We start from the raw sequence: 16912 nt of genomic DNA on the forward strand, positions 1-16912 counted from the left end.
GTCCATAGGGTCATGAAAAAGGTCAACAATGACCTTGTACCGACCCGGACAATTTTCTTGACCTTCGATAGTGTTAAGCTGCCATCGCGCATCAAGGCGGGCTACGAGGTTATTTCTGTTCGCCCCTATATCCCGACACCTACGCGCTGCTACCAGTGTCAGCGTTTCAATCACACTCGACAGTCTTGTTCCAATGCGGCTAAATGTGTCACCTGTGGCAGGGATGCCCATGAGGGTGACTGTCCACCTCCGTCTCCTCGTTGTGTGAACTGTCAGGGTGACCATGCAGCATCCTCCCGCGACTGTCCTGTCTATAAGGAAGAACGCTGTATCCAGGAAATTCGGGTCAACGAGAAAGTGTCCACCTCCGCTGCTCGCAAGCTATTGGCTAGTAGGAAGCCCACGCTGCTCCCAGCGGGGAAATACAGTACTGTCCTCGCCTCTCCTCGGACTACCCGGGAGGTAGCAACCCAGACATGCGATCTGACCTTCAGCACCACGGTCGTCCATTCGGCCAGTGCTAAGATCGCGCGGTCGACGTCTCCTCTTCCTCCCATCACCCCACAGACACGAGCACCTTCTTCAGCTTCTGCTAAGACGAAGACACCGAAGTCAGATGCACGGGCCTTCAAGAAGGAACCATCCCGTGCAGACTTCCTCCGTACCTCGACCTCACAGCCTTCGACCGGTACTTCCACTACACGTCCTTCCAAAAAGGCGCATAGGAAGCACAGTTCTCCTTCCCCGCCACGGCGCATTTCTTCTCTTGCGCCACCCAGCGGCTGCCGCCCCAGGCCGTCATCCGTTTCGCCTGGCCGCACCGCTGGTCGCCGTACATCTGGCCGTTCACTGGCGGAGGAAGCTCCCCCTCCCGGCCATCCTCCCGAGATGGCCGATGACCCTATAGACCCAATGGACGATGACTGTCCGCCTACTGATAGCGGCGGCAGTGCTCGCTCGAAGCCAGGCCCTAAGCGGCCTTCGAGGTGACCACTTCTCTCATCTTTCTTTTCTTACAATGGCACTTATTCACTGGAATATTCGCAGCATTCGCTCCAACCGAGAGGACTTGAAGTTGCTGCTCCGCTTGTCGTAGCCCTCCAGGAAACGAAGCTACGCCCATGCGATCAAATTGCCTTGGCACACTACACCTCTGTGCGTTTTGACCTACCCCCTGTGGTAGGTATCCCAGCTCATGGAGGGGTTATGTTGCTGGTCCGGGATGATATTTACTACGATCCCGTCACGTTGCACACCGGCCTGCAGGCAGTTGCCATCCGCATTACTCTCCCCACTTTTACGTTTTCCTTTTGTACCGTTTACACTCCATCGTCATCTGCCGTTACCAGGGCAGACATGACGCAACTTATTGCTCAGCTACCTGCACCATTTTTGTTAACTGGAGACTTCAATGCCCACCATCCCCTTTGGGGCTCTCCAGCATCCTGCCCGAGGGGCTCCTTGTTAGCAGACCTTTTTAACCAGCTCGATCTTGTCTGCCTCAATACTGGCGCCCCTACTTTTCTTTCGGACACATCTCACACCTATTCCCATTTAGACCTCTCTATATGTACTCCCCAACTTGCACGCCGGTTTGAGTGGTATGCACTTTCTGATACATATTCGAGCGACCACTTCCCGTGTGTTATCCATCTCCTGCATTATACCCCCTCTCCGTGCTTCTCTAATTGGACCATCTCCAAGGCAGACTGGGGGCTCTTCTCTTACAGGGCGACCTTTCAGGATCAAACCTTTACAAGCTGCGATCGTCAGGTCGCACACCTCACGGAAGTCATTCTCGCTGCTGCTGAATATTCCATCCCTCACCCTCCTTCTTCTCCACGTCGCGTACCGGTCCCCTGGTGGACCGCAGCATGTAGAGACGCTTTACGTGCTCGCCGACGTGCTTTACGCACTTTTAAACGCCACCCTACAGTGGCGAATTGTATCAATTATAAACGATTACGTGCTCAGTGTCGTCGTATTATCAAAGAAAGCAAGAAAGCCAGCTGGGCTGCTTTCACAAGCACCTTCAACAGTTTTACTCCTTCTTCTGTTGTCTGGGGTAGCCTGCGCCGGCTATCTAGCACTAAGGTCCACTCACCAGTTTCTGGCTTGAAGGTCGCGAATGACGTCCTTGTGGCCCCTGAGGCTGTCTCCAATGCCTTCGGCCGCTTTTTCGCAGAGGTTTCGAGCTCCGCTCATTACCACCCTGCCTTCCTCCCCCGCAAACAGGCAGAGGAGGCTAGGCCACTTAACTTCCGCTCCTCGAATTGTGAAAGTTATAATACCCCATTCACCATGCGGGAACTCGAAAACGCACTTGGCCGATCACGGTCCTCTGCTCCAGGGCCAGATTCTATTCATATTCAGATGCTGAAGAACCTTTCTCCTGCGGGTAAAGGTTTTCTTCTTCGTACATACAATCGCATCTGGATTGAGGGACATGTTCCCGCATGCTGGCGCGAGTCTATTGTTGTCCCGATTCCTAAGCCGGGGAAGGACAAGCACTTGCCTTCCAGTTATAGACCTATCTCGCTTACCAGCTGTGTCTGTAAAGTGATGGAGCGAATGGTTAACTCTCGATTGGTTTGGCTGCTCGAGTCTCGACGCCTACTTACCAATGTACAATGTGGATTTCGTAGGCGCCGCTCTGCTGTTGACCATCTGGTTACCTTGTCGACCTTCATTATGAATAACTTCTTGCGGAAGCGCCCGACCGCGGCTGTGTTCTTTGATTTGGAGAAGGCTTACGACACCTGTTGGAAGGCGGGCATCCTCCGCACCATGCATACATGGGGCCTTCGCGGTCGCCTCCCTCTTTTTATTCGTTCCTTTTTAATGGATCGACAGTTCAGGGTACGTGTGGGTTCTGTCCTGTCCGACACCTTTCGCCAGGAGAATGGGGTGCCACAGGGCTCAGTTTTGAGCGTCGCTCTCTTCGCCATCGCGATCAATCCAATAATGGATTGCCTCCCAGCTGATGTATCAGGCTCCCTTTTCGTGGACGATTTTACCATCTATTGCAGCGCGCAGTGTACACGTGTCCTGGAGCGCTGTCTTCAGCGTTCTCTTGACCGTCTTTACTCCTGGAGTGTCGCCAATGGCTTCCGTTTTTCTGCCGAGAAGACGGTCTGTATTAACTTCTGGCGATACAAAGAGTTTCTCCCACCGTCCTTAAGACTCGGTCCCGTTGCTCTCCCAATCGTGGAGACAACCAAATTTTTAGGCCTTACATTTGACAGGAAACTTAGCTGGTCTCCACATGTGTCATATTTGGCCGCCCGTTGTACCCGTTCTTTAAATGTCCTCCGTGTTCTCAGTGGTCTGTCGTGGGGAGCGGATCGAACCGTCCTACTTCGTCTATATCGGTCGATCGTCCGCTCCAAGCTGGATTATGGGAGCTTCGTATACTCCTCTGCACGGCCATCCATCTTACGCCGCCTCAACTCCATACAACATCGGGGTTTACGACTTGCGATCGGAGCATTTTATACCAGTCCCGTAGAGAGTCTTCATGCTGACGCTGGCGAATTGCCACTCACCTACCGGCGCGATATACTGCTTTGTCGGTATGCCTGTCGGCTACTGTCAATGCCCGACCATCCGTCTTATCGTTCCTTTTTTGACGACTCTCTTGACCGTCAATACGGGTTGTATGTCTCTGCCCTGCTACCCCCTGGCGTTCGCTTTCGTCGCCTCCTTCAACACCTTACTTTTTCCCTCCCTGCAACCTTTCGAGTGGGCGAGAGCCGCACGCCACCTTGGCTCCAGGCTCAGGTCCGCGTTCACCTTGACCTCAGCTCGCTCCCAAAAGAGGTCACTCCCGGTTCGGTCTACCACTCCCGTTTTTTGGAACTTCGTTCGAAGTTCATCGACATGACTTTCATTTATACAGATGGCTCTAAGACCAATGACGGGGTCGGGTGTTCCTTTATTGTCGAGGCACAAAGTTTTAAATACCGGCTCCATGGCCATTGTTCGGTCTTCACAGCTGAGCTCTTTGCCCTCTACCAGGCTGTTCTTTACATCTGCCACCACCGACATTCTGCTTATGTCATCTGCTCAGATTCCCTGAGCGCCATCCAGAGCCTCAGTGATCCGTACCCGGTTCACCCTTTCGTACACCGGATCCAACGCTCTCTTCAGCAGCTGGTGGACGTCGGTTCTCCAGTTAGCTTTATGTGGGTTCCTGGCCATGTCGGTATCCCTGGGAACGAAGCTGCAGATGCCGCGGCCAAGGCTGCGGTCCTCCAGCCTCGGACAGCTTCTTGTTGTGTCCCTTCGTCCGATTTTAGCAGGGTGATTTGTCGGCGCATCTTATCTCTGTGGCATGCCGATTGGGCTGCACTTACCGACAACAAGCTTCGGGCCTTAAAACCTCTTCCCGTGGCTTGGACGTCCTCCTCACGCCCTTCTCGGCGGGAGGAGGTCGTTTTAGCCCGGTTAAGAATTGGACACTGCCGGTTCAGCCATCGCCATCTGCTGACGGCTGCGCCGGCGCCGTTCTGCCCATGTGGGCACTTGCTGACGGTTAGACACATTTTAATGTCCTGTCCAGATCTTAACACACTGCGCCTCGATCTTAACCTGCCAAATACTTTCGATGCCATTTTAGCGGATGACCCACGAGCAGCTGCTCGTGTTCTTCGTTTTATCAATTTGACAAACCTCGCTAAGGACATTTGATGATGCTGTTTTTTAATCCTATGCCTGTCAGTCTGTCTTTTATCGTGTTTTCCCTTTTAGTTGTTGTGGTCAACTTGTGCCTCGCGGTGGATTCTTAGAGTAGTCAGGGCGCTAATGACCATTGAAGTTGTGCGCCCTAAAACCACAAAAAAAAAAAGAAGGGCTTAATGTGCTCTTTCAGTTCTGTAAGCTGATGTGTAGAATGTATGAGTCTAGCGACATTGACTTTAGGAATAATATCATCCACACAATTCCGAAGACTGCAAGAGCTGACAAGTGCGAGAATTATCGCACAATCAGCTTAACAGCTTATGCGTCCAAGTTGCTGACAAGAATCACATACAGAAGAATGGAAAAGAAAATTGAGTTACATCACGATCAGTTTGGCTTTAGGAAAGGTAAAGGCACTAGAGATTCTCACATTGCAGTTGATACTGAAAGCAAGACACGTTCATAGGATCTGTTGACCTTTAAAAAGCGTTAGACAGGATCAAATGGTGCAAGATGTTCGAAATTCTGGGAAAAACAGGGGTAAGCCGTAGGGAGAGACAATATGTACAAGAGCCAAGAGGGAATAATGAAAGCGGACAACCAAGAACGAAATGCTCGGATTAAAAAGGGTGTAACAAAGGGCTGTAGTCTTTAACCCCTACTGTTAAATCTGTACATAGAAGAAGCAACGACGGAAATAAAAAGATTCAGAAGCGGGATTAAAATTCAAGGTGAAAGGATATCAATGATACGATTCGCTGATAACATTACTATCCTGAGGGAAAGTGAAGAAGAATTACATGATCTGCCGAACGGAGTGAACAGTCTGAGTACTATGGATTGAGAGTAAATCTAAGAAAGACGAAAGTAATGAGAAGTAGCAGAAATGATAACAGCGAGAAACTGAACATCGGGATTGATGGTCACGAAGTAAATGAAGTTAAGGAATTCTACCACCTAGGCAGAAAAGTAACCAATGACGAGCGGAGCAAGGAGGACGCCAAAAGCAGACTAAGACTAGCAAAACTGGCATTACTGGCCGAGAGAAGTCTAGTAGTATCAAAATCAGGCCTTAATTTGAGGAAGAAATTTTTGCCAATGTACGTTTGAAGCACATCACTGTATGGCAGTGAAACATGGACTGTGGGAAAACCGGAACAGAAGACAATCGAAGCATCTGAGACTTGGTGCCACAGACATGTTGAAAATTAAGTGGACTGATAAGGTAAGGAATGAGGAGGTTCTGCGCAGAATCGGAGAGGAAAGGAATATGTGGAAAACACTGACAAGAAGAAGGGGCAGGATGATAGGACATCTGCTAAGACATGAGGAAATGACTTCCATGGTACTAGAGGAGCCGTAGAGGGCAAAAACTGTAGAGGAAGACAGAGATTGGAATACGTCAAGCAAATAATTGAGGACGTAGGTTGCATGTGCTACTCTGAGATGAATAGGTTGGCACAGGAGAGGAATTCGTGGCGGGCCGCATCAAACCAGTCAGAAGACCGATGACTCAAGAAAAAGTACTTCGTCTGGTGTGCTTACATAGCAAAGTACTTCTCACTTAAGAGGACCCACCCCTGAAGGGGCTGTGTTTTTAGCGTTCTCTTTCCCTCACAGTGTTGCTGACCTACAGAGCAGAAGCAGCTCAGAATTTGTGAAAACAGTTAGGGTTATCAGTCAAAGCATTTCTGAGAAAATCGGTTAGATACCTATTATATTGTGATGTTGACAACAATATTTATAAAAGACTACAAACCAGAACACTGTAACTGTTTTACCATTTTCTTTGCTGCCACTGACAGCGCCGCTAAGAAAAACATTCAGGTTATAGATAAAATTCAGGGAAGTTTGTTATGCCTCCAGTTTCCTCTTCTAAAACTAATATGTAAAAAATATGCAAAATTTATTTTCTACGAGAAATGTACTTAAAAATTTAGATCAATAATCACACGCATCATCATCACAAATTAGAACTTCCCGTAAGCAGTAGCCAAGGGTGTCAGAGAAGGTCATTCCAATTATATGTGCCAATTTTGCTGAATTTAATTTCATTCATTAAGGAGAAAACTGTACCTGAATGAAAATTCAAGTTCAAATGTTCAAATGGCTCTGAGCACTATGGGACTCAACATCTGAGGTCATCAGTCCCCTAGAACTTAGAACTACTTAAACCTAACTAACCTAAGGACATCACACATATCCATGCCCGAGGAAGGATTCGAACCTGCGACCGTAGAGGTCGCGCTGTTCCAGACTGAAACGCCTAGAACCGCTCGGCCACACCGGCCGGCAAAATTCAAGTTTCCGGTAAATCGTGAGAGAAGGTTTATGAAGATATTATCGTATCACTGTTCAGTTTTAGAACATTCAAGTTGCATATTTCTATCGGTCACCTGTTTCTTTAATCTCCATGCTCTTTCTCATCGTTCTTTTATCTAGCTTAGCCTCTCTTGTAACAGCTTTTGTAGCTCTCTCTACTTCGGTTACTCACAGACGATCATAACAGAGCTTTAACCATATCCAGTCTGGACATCTATTTGTTTGCAGAGCATGAATGCTAGAAACTGCACCATCATTGAAAGTTATTACTGCATCTATAACGGCTACCTTCAACACTGTCAGCCCGACAAGTATAGTTTTCGGTATTCGCTCTTCAGTGCAGCTGATGATGCTTTCATTGGGATTCTACTAGAGACCGTGGAGATATCTTCTAAGACTACTCGTATTTGCCAGATCCCTTTGTTTTACTTAATTGCCCCAATAATGCCAAGGAATGCTTGTGAGTGAGCGATATGGCTATACACCCATTTTCTGTGATGAGTGTTGAGCCAGACGAAGTGTATTATTTGATATTGCTTTGAACTGGTTGCCTCGAAACTACAGTTTCATCTTGAATTTCTTTATTCTCGGAACTTCTAACGCAGAAGGCACGTACACTGAAATAGCACAACACAGCAGTAACTACGAACCACACGTGTTTCAAATTCCGAAAGCAAGAAGTAAACAAGTATATAAAAAGATGTTTGGTTGTAGCTACGCCACAGCCATGGAGATACGCTTGAACTTAGGTTCCGGCAATCAGACATTTCTAGAAACACCTTTTTATGATCTTATCCGAAAGCTGGAAAAAAATACGGAAAGGAATAATATATGACATGTTCTGATGGACCCCGAAACGACAGAGGGGTGTGACACCTGTGCAGCATTACGTTCAAACAAAATTTACGAAAAAAGCGGAAAATGAAAGTGTCCATAAGCTACACCTTTTTGTAATCGGCATGAATCGATCTTTTCTCCAGTTTTTGGACATTGTTCAAGGGCAGATCCCCTTAAGAATGAGAATACAACACAAAATAAAGAGCAGATATCTCAGGCCTCTGCAGACGATGGCTACCATCGATCACTAGAGCCGACGTCGAGCAGCTGAATCATCTACGGCTTACCATTTGTATTGCGTGATGGCTGCACACGATGTTTCATTGTATTCTAGTCACGTCTTCAGCGTAACGGGCCTTTGTCTTTAAGCTTCAATCTTCAAGGTCTTACACAGAAAGAAGTTTAAAAGTGCTATGTTTGCAGACCATTGTGGGTATTAAGTACACCTACTTACTTTTATATATCCATCTTTCAGAAAACGTCATCAAAGTACGCCCTTGAAATCTTGACGGTTGTGGGAATGAGTGCCAACTTGTTGTAGTTATAGTCTCCTGTCTACAAAAATCAGTCTTTGAAACATTCCTTGTTAATACATTTCCATATGGGTTTTCAGTGACTGTGTAACATCTGTTTTTCCACTTAACAGTACATCGGACGAGTATTCTTCGATATTTTAGAGCTGTAAATGTTTACAGTGATTGATTATCAATGTTGTGATCAAATCGTAATGCCTCTTTCCACTCATTTGCGCAAAGTTTACGAACGCCGACAGCCATGCCCTTGTACCACAAGTTGATCCTCTGCCGGTCATCCGGCGTTTCGCTGTAATTTTATGGGTTGTCGACTTCCGAACACGCAACAGCAATTGTTCTCCGACGTTATTCACCAGCTGATATACGCATATCATGAATGTTAATGGGCCAATAACATTGACGTAGAAAATATCAGAAAGCCACTTTTACATCTGACGGTTTTCTACACATTGTGAAAGTGGTACTTTCTTTTGCCGGTAAATCTTCAATCCAGTCACTAATTGGATTCAATGTTCCTTAAGTTCGTATATGTTAACCATAGCACCAGCGCGCTTGTTTTATTTTATGTAAACATCCTTTCTAGGACTTACGGTTATAGGTGGAACTATTCGCATATGCCACACTATCAGAAAGTAGTAAGACATCATTTGAAGATCATCTGGCATGGGAGGTACAGTAACGGAGCACCAGAGCGATGACAGACAGTGAACCCAAAGAATATATTTTTTATGAAGAGCGAGACACTCGACATCACACCCACGCAGGAAATGGCAAAGTAATGAAAACCTGCGAAACAGCACGAGGAAATGTTAGCGTATAAAAAAAACAACTAAAATGTTCTTACATTTGCTTCAGTCTATTCACATCCAGTCACTTGCATATTTCCGCAAGGAATTTCTTCAGATTATATACTGTTCCTAATCTGTACGCCGTATGAGAATGCCAATGCCCAATCGCAACAGAGGTCAAAAAGTAATACATTTCAATAAAAAGGGAGGAAGGAAGGTTGGGATTTAACGTCCCGTCGACGTCGAGGTCCTTGGAGCATAAGCTCGGGCTGGGTTTGGGAAGAAAGGGGTGGGAAGGAAACTGGCGAAGGCCTTTTTAAAGGGATCATCCTAGAATCCGCCTTAAGCGAGTCAAGAAAGCCGTGGAAAACTCTGAATAGCTAGCTGGAGATTTGAACACACATCCATAATCTAGGATATGGTTTGTTATCTGATGTATTACCGACGTGACTGATATTTTTTCCGGTGTTCAGTTAACGATTCCATTGTGTAACATATTTGGTCGACTGACGTAATTCTCCTTGGTAGACTGGACGGGACCTACAAAGCGAATGCATCTCAGCCAGTAGCAAGTTTCTTCTGACGATGACTTCCGCGTCAATCGTGGAAATACTGTGCAGAATAATGGAGTCATTAAAACAGCTGGACAGCTATAAATGTGTCACCTATGAACACCTATACAGCGCACACAATTACCTGCGAGGTACCACGACATTTCACGAGACAATTTCTGAGATCCAGGTGATGGTAACGCCACGCATTGCGTAGTGACGAAGATACGCTCCAAAATTCACAAGTCCCCCTCATAGCAAAACAGACCATGGATTACAGGTCCAGCTTATTGGTTGAATCCGAAGCTATGGCCCTCTCACAGTATAACTTGTTACCACCTTTATGCAATAGTGAGCGACATAGGGGTTATTCCAAGAATTCGTAGGTGCAAGCAGCGACACTTCTGTAAGAGTACTGACTAGAGATATCGTGTGGACGCAGAGGGACTTGAAGACTATCTCGCGGAATTTTGCAGTGTACATGCGTTAGTGAGTGAGACTGCCGTACAGGGCAGTTCTGATTCCGACAGAAAATTGCATAATTATACACCTCATAAATTATGAAGCGTCTCATAAAAGAATGCACATACTGTGAAGTCATCTTATTTATTCGCGGACGGACCACGGGAATAATGTTTACATGAATCCGTGGAAGTATCTGGCTAAATAATACACGTTAATTATGCTCTGAAAAACACTTCTGCGATATTTGGTACTTTTCTATTGTCATGTTACAGTTTAGATTTTATACCATTGCTGCTTCATTTTTCCGCGAGTAAAATGAAAATGCGATTATTTACGCTTCCTTTCTTTGTGTACGTCGGCTTTTCCTTGTTTGACACTTCCGCACAAGTGTTTGAACAGGCAACATTTTTGGAGGGAAAAGGCAAGTTTCGAGTATTGTACTTATTTGTATTAGATTAGAACGTCTCTAGTTGTAGCTTACTAATCGAATAATCAAAGACAACTGCACTTTTTCATTCTCTTGCAGTATATAACCCTAGGTTTTTCTGAATAAAGAACTTGTCTTTGCATCTTTTTGTTTAGACGTTATCGGAATTATAATTTTTATCGGATGATTACTCCTCACATATAACGGGGACTGCACAATCTGCGAAAAATCTAAAGCGGCGATCATTATTATGTGATGTATCATAAGAGAAATGGTTCTGTATCATTGGAACAGGCTTTAAACCCTATATCTGTGAAAGTCCGTCCGTCCAAAATAATGTGCTCCTCTCAACCTGTCAAAAACCCTCAGCTGAGTTGCAAACCTGGATACATATTCGATACGAACATGTATTTAGTTAACATCAGCGTATCGAATCATAAGCTTTTCGAAGGCAATGTTACATAGACTGCTCTATCCATGGCTCATTGGATACCGCGTTTGGAGAACGAGAGGTTTGATGCAGATAAACGGTTTGTTGTCGGAATGTTGTTATTGTCGTGGAGTTATTCCCTTCTTATGTGTTGTTTTGCCATGATTCCTTACAGTGCGATGAGAAATATGCAGCACATTGAAAAGGAGTGATACTAATTTTTTAATCGTGCATCCTAAACATCTCATCTAACGTGGCTCGTTTGTACACCTGCACCAGTGTAATTTCTTCAACCCCACGTTATTTGTACAAGTCTCCATATACGGAACCAACAACGGCAGAACGTAAATGATTTTATTACGTATACCCGAGCAGGAAATATTTACAGTTTCTAAGCAGCTTATTTATTTTCGTTTATACTAGTGCACAAAAGCTTACGTGCCCAGTTGGCCTGTCACTGGTGCGATTCCCACTTGCTGCAAAGTTTGGAGAACTGGCGAAAAATGTACGAGAGGAGTACGAAAGGGAATGATCCCTGGCATACAGAATGAGCCAAATAATCGCATAGTACACTATTTTCCAAACGTGTGCATTCTGACAGTCTTGGTGAGAATCTTTGGTTATTTCGATAACGTCTATAACTTTCTGATAAACATGATCTTTAATACCTTCTACTTGATTGTATTCATGTCTAAGCTCTCCCGGTTCCGTTTTCATCACTTCTATAAAAAAATTGCCAATCTAAAGAATTAACCATACGATATCAGATGCCCAAAATTCTTCTTTTTTCTTACTTGAATAACCACACTAGAAACTTGCGTAACTTACACATTTTCAGATAAATATTCAATGTTTCCTCCTACTAACTAGAAGCTATCAAGTTTCGATGTCTTTCGCGGTACAGTGCGTACTTTTTGTCTTTGATCTTTTACAGTTTGAGAACTTACACAGACAACAGCACGACAGAACCAACGAGGATGGAACAAGTAATGAAACACGTAACTTATAAAGTACGTTAATACGAAACTTCCTGACAGATTAAAACTGCGTACCGGACCGAGACTCGAACTCGGGACCTTTGCCTTTCGCGGGCAAGTGCTCTACCATCTGAGCTACCCAGCACGACTCACGAACCGCCCCCACAGCTTCAATTCCGCCAGTATCTGGTCTCTTACCTTCCAAACTTCACAGAAGCTCTTCTGCAAACCTTGCAGAACTAGCACTCGTGAAGAAAAGATGTTGCGGAGACATGGCTTAGCCTCAGCGTGGGGGATGTTTCCAGAATGAGATTTTCACTATGCAGCGGAGTGCTCGTTGATATGAAACTTCCTGACAGATTAAAACTGCCTGCCGGATCGAGACACGAACTCGGGACCTTTGCCTTTCGCGGGCAAATGCTCTACCATATGAGCTACCCAAGCACGACTCACGACCCGCCCCCACAGCTTCAATTCTGCCAGTACCTCGTCTCCTACCTTCCAAACTTCGCAGCTCCTCTTCTGCGAACCTTGCAGAACTAGCACTCCTGGAAGAAAGTACGTTAATACGAAACATCCTGACAGATTAAAAATGCGTGCCGGACCGAGACTCGAACTCGGGACCTTTTCCATCGCGGGCAAGTGCTCTACCATCTGAGCTACCCAAGCACGACTCACGACCCGCCCCCACAGCTTCAATTCTGCCAGTACCTCGTCTCCTACCTCCCAGACTTCACAGAAGCTCTTCTGCGAACGTTAATATGCCTTTCGACGTAGTGATATCTTAAAGAAAGTATGTTCAAAGGATTCAGTTCGATGTAACGATGAAAAGTGAGAGGTTGCGACGGAAACCACACTGGTCCATAGCATTCGTAATATCAGTACTGTGGTGTCACCGCCAGACACCACACTTGCTAGGTGGTAGCCTTTAAATCGGCCGCTGTCCGTTAGTATACGCCGGACCCGCGTGTCGCCACTATCAGTGATTGCAGACCGAGCGCCGCCACACGGCAGGTCTAGTCTAGACTCCCTAGCACTCGCCCCAGTTGTACAGCCGACTTTACTAGCGATGGTTCACTGTCTACATACACTCTCATTTGCAGAGGCGACAGTTTAGCATAGCCTTCAGCTACGTCATTTGCTACGACCTAGCAAGGCGCCATACTCAGTTACTATGTCTTCTGAGCAGATAATATTGTGACTCATATACCGTCAAGAGCGACGTTCATCATTAATGGATGAAAGTTAAGTATCAAACTAATTATGTCCGCTTTCTGAATTCTAATTCCTTGCCATGTTCCAGACCTCACGTCAGTATAGTTCTTCCCTCCTCACGCCAGCCTGCGTGAGCTAAAACGGGTGCATTTCGGCCTCCTCTAGTAACACGGTGTTGGCTCTTCAGCCAACACAAGTACCACGTCACGTCGCACAGTTGTCTGTCGATGCTAAAACTATATTTTACTTCTTCACAGTCGTGGTCTCTTTAGTAAATTTGCCGCCCCTAGTTATTCACCGTAGGAGTGAGCATATACCATCCTGTCCTTGAAGACGGAACACATGTAATTCCACGGTGGGAAATGAGCAGTGGTGGTGTCGAAAATACAACTGTCCTGCACTTCCCAAAAGAGCGTTTCGTTGGGTTTGAAGGGACGTCCTCGATATGAAGAGGCCCGGACCACGCGTTGTCTACTAACATAGGCCTACTGGTGTCCTGGCCGTAGCAGGAGGAGGACGTCCGCCAAAGAGCACGGTGCGATGACAGCGACTCTGCACTCACCTGGGACCAGTGGCTGCGGCTGAGGCTGCAGCGTGGCGGCGGAGGCGGCGCCAGCTACGAGCAGCGCCAGCAGCAGCGGTGTGTGTCGGCGGTGGGTGCCCATCGCGGAATAGCCGCCCGACGCGCCGGCGCCGCTTTTATACGGCGCAGCCAGAGGACAGCCGAGCCGGCGCTGCAGCCGCCGTCCGCCGTGCGCACACAGCTGCTGCAGCTGAGGTATCCACACGCCTACCACCGCCACACACTACAGTACCAACTGCTAACGTTGCGAACCTGCTGCAACCGTAGCACCTTCGACACTGGCGCACGTCCCCGATACCAGTTTCGCTACTTTTGCTACCGAGGCAGCCAGTTCGAATCTAGGCAGTGGATGACATTTGAAACACGTCGGTCACTAACGTGACTCTAAAAAGGCGGAGGAGATCCATACGAGGTGTGATCAAAAAGTAACGGTAATCTTTTTCCCTTAAGGAATCTTTAATTCTTTATCAAGTCAGCGTTTACTTAAAAGTAATCCCGCTCAGATATAACACACTCGTGACAGCACGTTTTTCAATCTTGGAAGTACTTACCGCACTCGCTCTTCCTTTTGATGTTCAGCTCCTTCAGAGATTCTGTTTGTATTTCATCAATAGTTGCGTAAGGGAGCCTTGTCCGACGAATACGGCGGCTGAGGCAACGTAATGGTTTTGACAAAAAAAAAAGGAACTTTTATTCCAGAAACGGTTGATTGATTCAGGAATGTACCGGGTGATCAAAAAGTCAGTATAAATTTGAAAACTTAATAAACCATGGAATAATGTAGATAGAGAGGTAAAAACTGACACACATGCTTGGAATGACATGGGGTTTTATTACAACCACCCCATATTGTTAGACGCGTGAAAGATCTCTTGCGTTCGTCGTTTGGTGATGATCGTGTGCTCAGCCGCCACTTTCGTCATGCTTGGCATCCCAGGTCCCCTGACTTCAGTCCGTGCGATTATTGGCTTTGGGGTTACCTGAAGTCGCAAGTGTATCGTGTGTGTTTGTGTGTGTTGGGGCTTCTGGGCGCTCAACTTCGAGGTCATCAGCGCCATGACACACATTAAAGGGAACGAATGTGGACAGACCTACGACCGACATCTCTAGGGATGCTGAAAGACAACATCCGACGCCAATGACTCACCATAACTCCGGACATGCTTTACAGTGCTGTTCACAACATTATTCCTCGACTACAGCTATTCTTGAGGAATGATGGTGGACATATTGAGCATTTCCTGTAAAGAACAACATCTTTGCTTTGTCTTACTTTGATATGCTAATTATTGCTATTCTAATCAGATGAAGCGCCATCTGTCGGACATTTTTTGAACTTTTGTATTTTTTTGGTTCTAATAAAACCCCATGTCATTCCAAGCATGTGTGCCAATTTGTACCTCTCTATCTACATTATTCCGTGATTTATTCAGTTTTCAAATTTATACTGACTTTTTGATCACCCTGTACATTTACCCACAGAAAACCATTCTTTCTTTGGATGGTGGGAGGTTAGGTGCTTGCCGATGTAAAATCATGAGGATGGATCGTGAGTCGTGCTCGCGTAGCTGAGTTGGTAGGCCACATGTCTGTAAAAGGCAAAGTCTCAGGTTCGAGTCCTGGTCCGGCGCACACTGTCAATCTGCCAGGAAGTTTCAAGTCTGTCTTCATGTTTCTTTGGTGTAGTTTTAATTATACTCACAAGGGGAGGCTACGACGTTTGGAACGCGGATTTACTGCAAACTTTGTCCACTCGTAGTACTCCATTAGGACAACAAAAAGTGTAAGCAGTAGCGCGTACTTCTCAAGCTTTATTGAGAAAATCGAAAGATAATTTCGGTCGTCAAATATATACGTGCTCGTGGCCATTTCTACCATGAAGCAACGGCAGCGGAGTGGTTAGTGTTAAAGCTCTGTAATCGCTGGGTTGCTGGCTCGAGTCCCGCTCGTCAGTCTTTTTTTTTTTATTTCTAACACAGTCATTTTCTTTACTATCTACATTACAATTGATGTAATGGGAAAAATACGTGCAATCGGATGAACTTTTATTAAATTTACAATGCTATTTGGCAGTCTACAAATTTTTACTGTCACAAATAATATTATATTCATAACTACCGACTAGTAAACAACCAAACGCATAAAGTGATACTGAAAATGTATGCTTGTCCGTGTCTTCAAAATTGTTCGTATTTAATCGAAAGAAAACGAGAAATTGCTTCTCGTGAAGACGCTATTAAAATACACTAGATACTGCATGGCCAATTATCAGCGCCGATATTTAAGGAAATGCTGCGTTATGCATGGTTTGCTTCCAAATTATCGGCTGAAATAGAGGTTTTTGAAAATGTTAACGAGGTTTGTTTTTCACGGAAAACCTCAAAAGACCTTGCGTGTGCGGAAAGATATCATTTATTCAATGCAGCTCTTGCCGTTTAACTTTGTTTTTCATGTTTTTACGAAAAATACCATCCTGCAACTTGCACTCGTAATGTCGAAAGCGACGACTAATTGTATACCTTTCGGAAGCCGTCTGTGCCGGTCAAAACTTGGAGGTAACAAGTCGCTTCGGGCTCCTTCCAGGTATAAGGGATTTCTCAAATCACGGACTAGCATACATTTTCAGTATCACTTTATGCGTTTGTCCGTTTAATAGTCTGTAGTTATGAATATTATATTATTTGTGACAATAAAAATTTGTAGACTGCCAAATAACATTGTAAATTTAATAAAAGTTCATCCGATTACACGTATTTTTCCCATTACATCAATTGTAATATAAATAGTAAAGAAAATGACTGTGTTAGAAATAAAAAAAAAAAAGACTGACGAGCGGGACTCGATCCAGCGACCCAGCGATTACAGGGCTTGAACGCCAACCACTGTTTGCATTTTCTTCGTTGTTGATCGGTGTGTGTGGTCGTTGAGGACGTCACATGACATCCGTTAAAGTTCGTTTGTTGGTCATTCCACTCAGTTTTTTTATTACAGAAGCCAACCAGTTCTCTGACCGAACACGCTGAGCTACCGTGCCGGCTACCACTCGGCTGCCGGCGCTTCATGGTAAAAGTGGCCACTCACAGGTATATATTTGACGACCGAAA

General features: G+C 45.7%; 1 protein-coding gene across 3 annotated transcripts in view; it reads right to left on the reverse strand.

Annotated features, from left to right (window-relative positions):
- LOC124802429 (trithorax group protein osa-like) overlaps positions 1 to 13916 on the reverse strand; it is a 123565-nt gene extending 109649 nt beyond the window's left edge. For 2 of the 3 annotated variants that reach the window (XM_047264725.1, XM_047264393.1), the window contains exon 1: positions 13788 to 13916. In XM_047264725.1, the coding sequence (XP_047120681.1) occupies positions 13788 to 13890 (103 nt within the window). In that variant the 5' untranslated portion in view covers positions 13891 to 13916. The remainder of the gene's footprint in view (positions 1 to 13787) is intronic. The other variant, XM_047263611.1, reaches the window with a different exon arrangement.
- Positions 13917 to 16912: the final 2996 nt, after the last annotated feature.

The sequence above is a fragment of the Schistocerca piceifrons genome, chromosome 1 (genome assembly GCF_021461385.2).
Source record: "Schistocerca piceifrons isolate TAMUIC-IGC-003096 chromosome 1, iqSchPice1.1, whole genome shotgun sequence".
NCBI classification, from domain to species: domain Eukaryota; kingdom Metazoa; phylum Arthropoda; class Insecta; order Orthoptera; family Acrididae; genus Schistocerca; species Schistocerca piceifrons.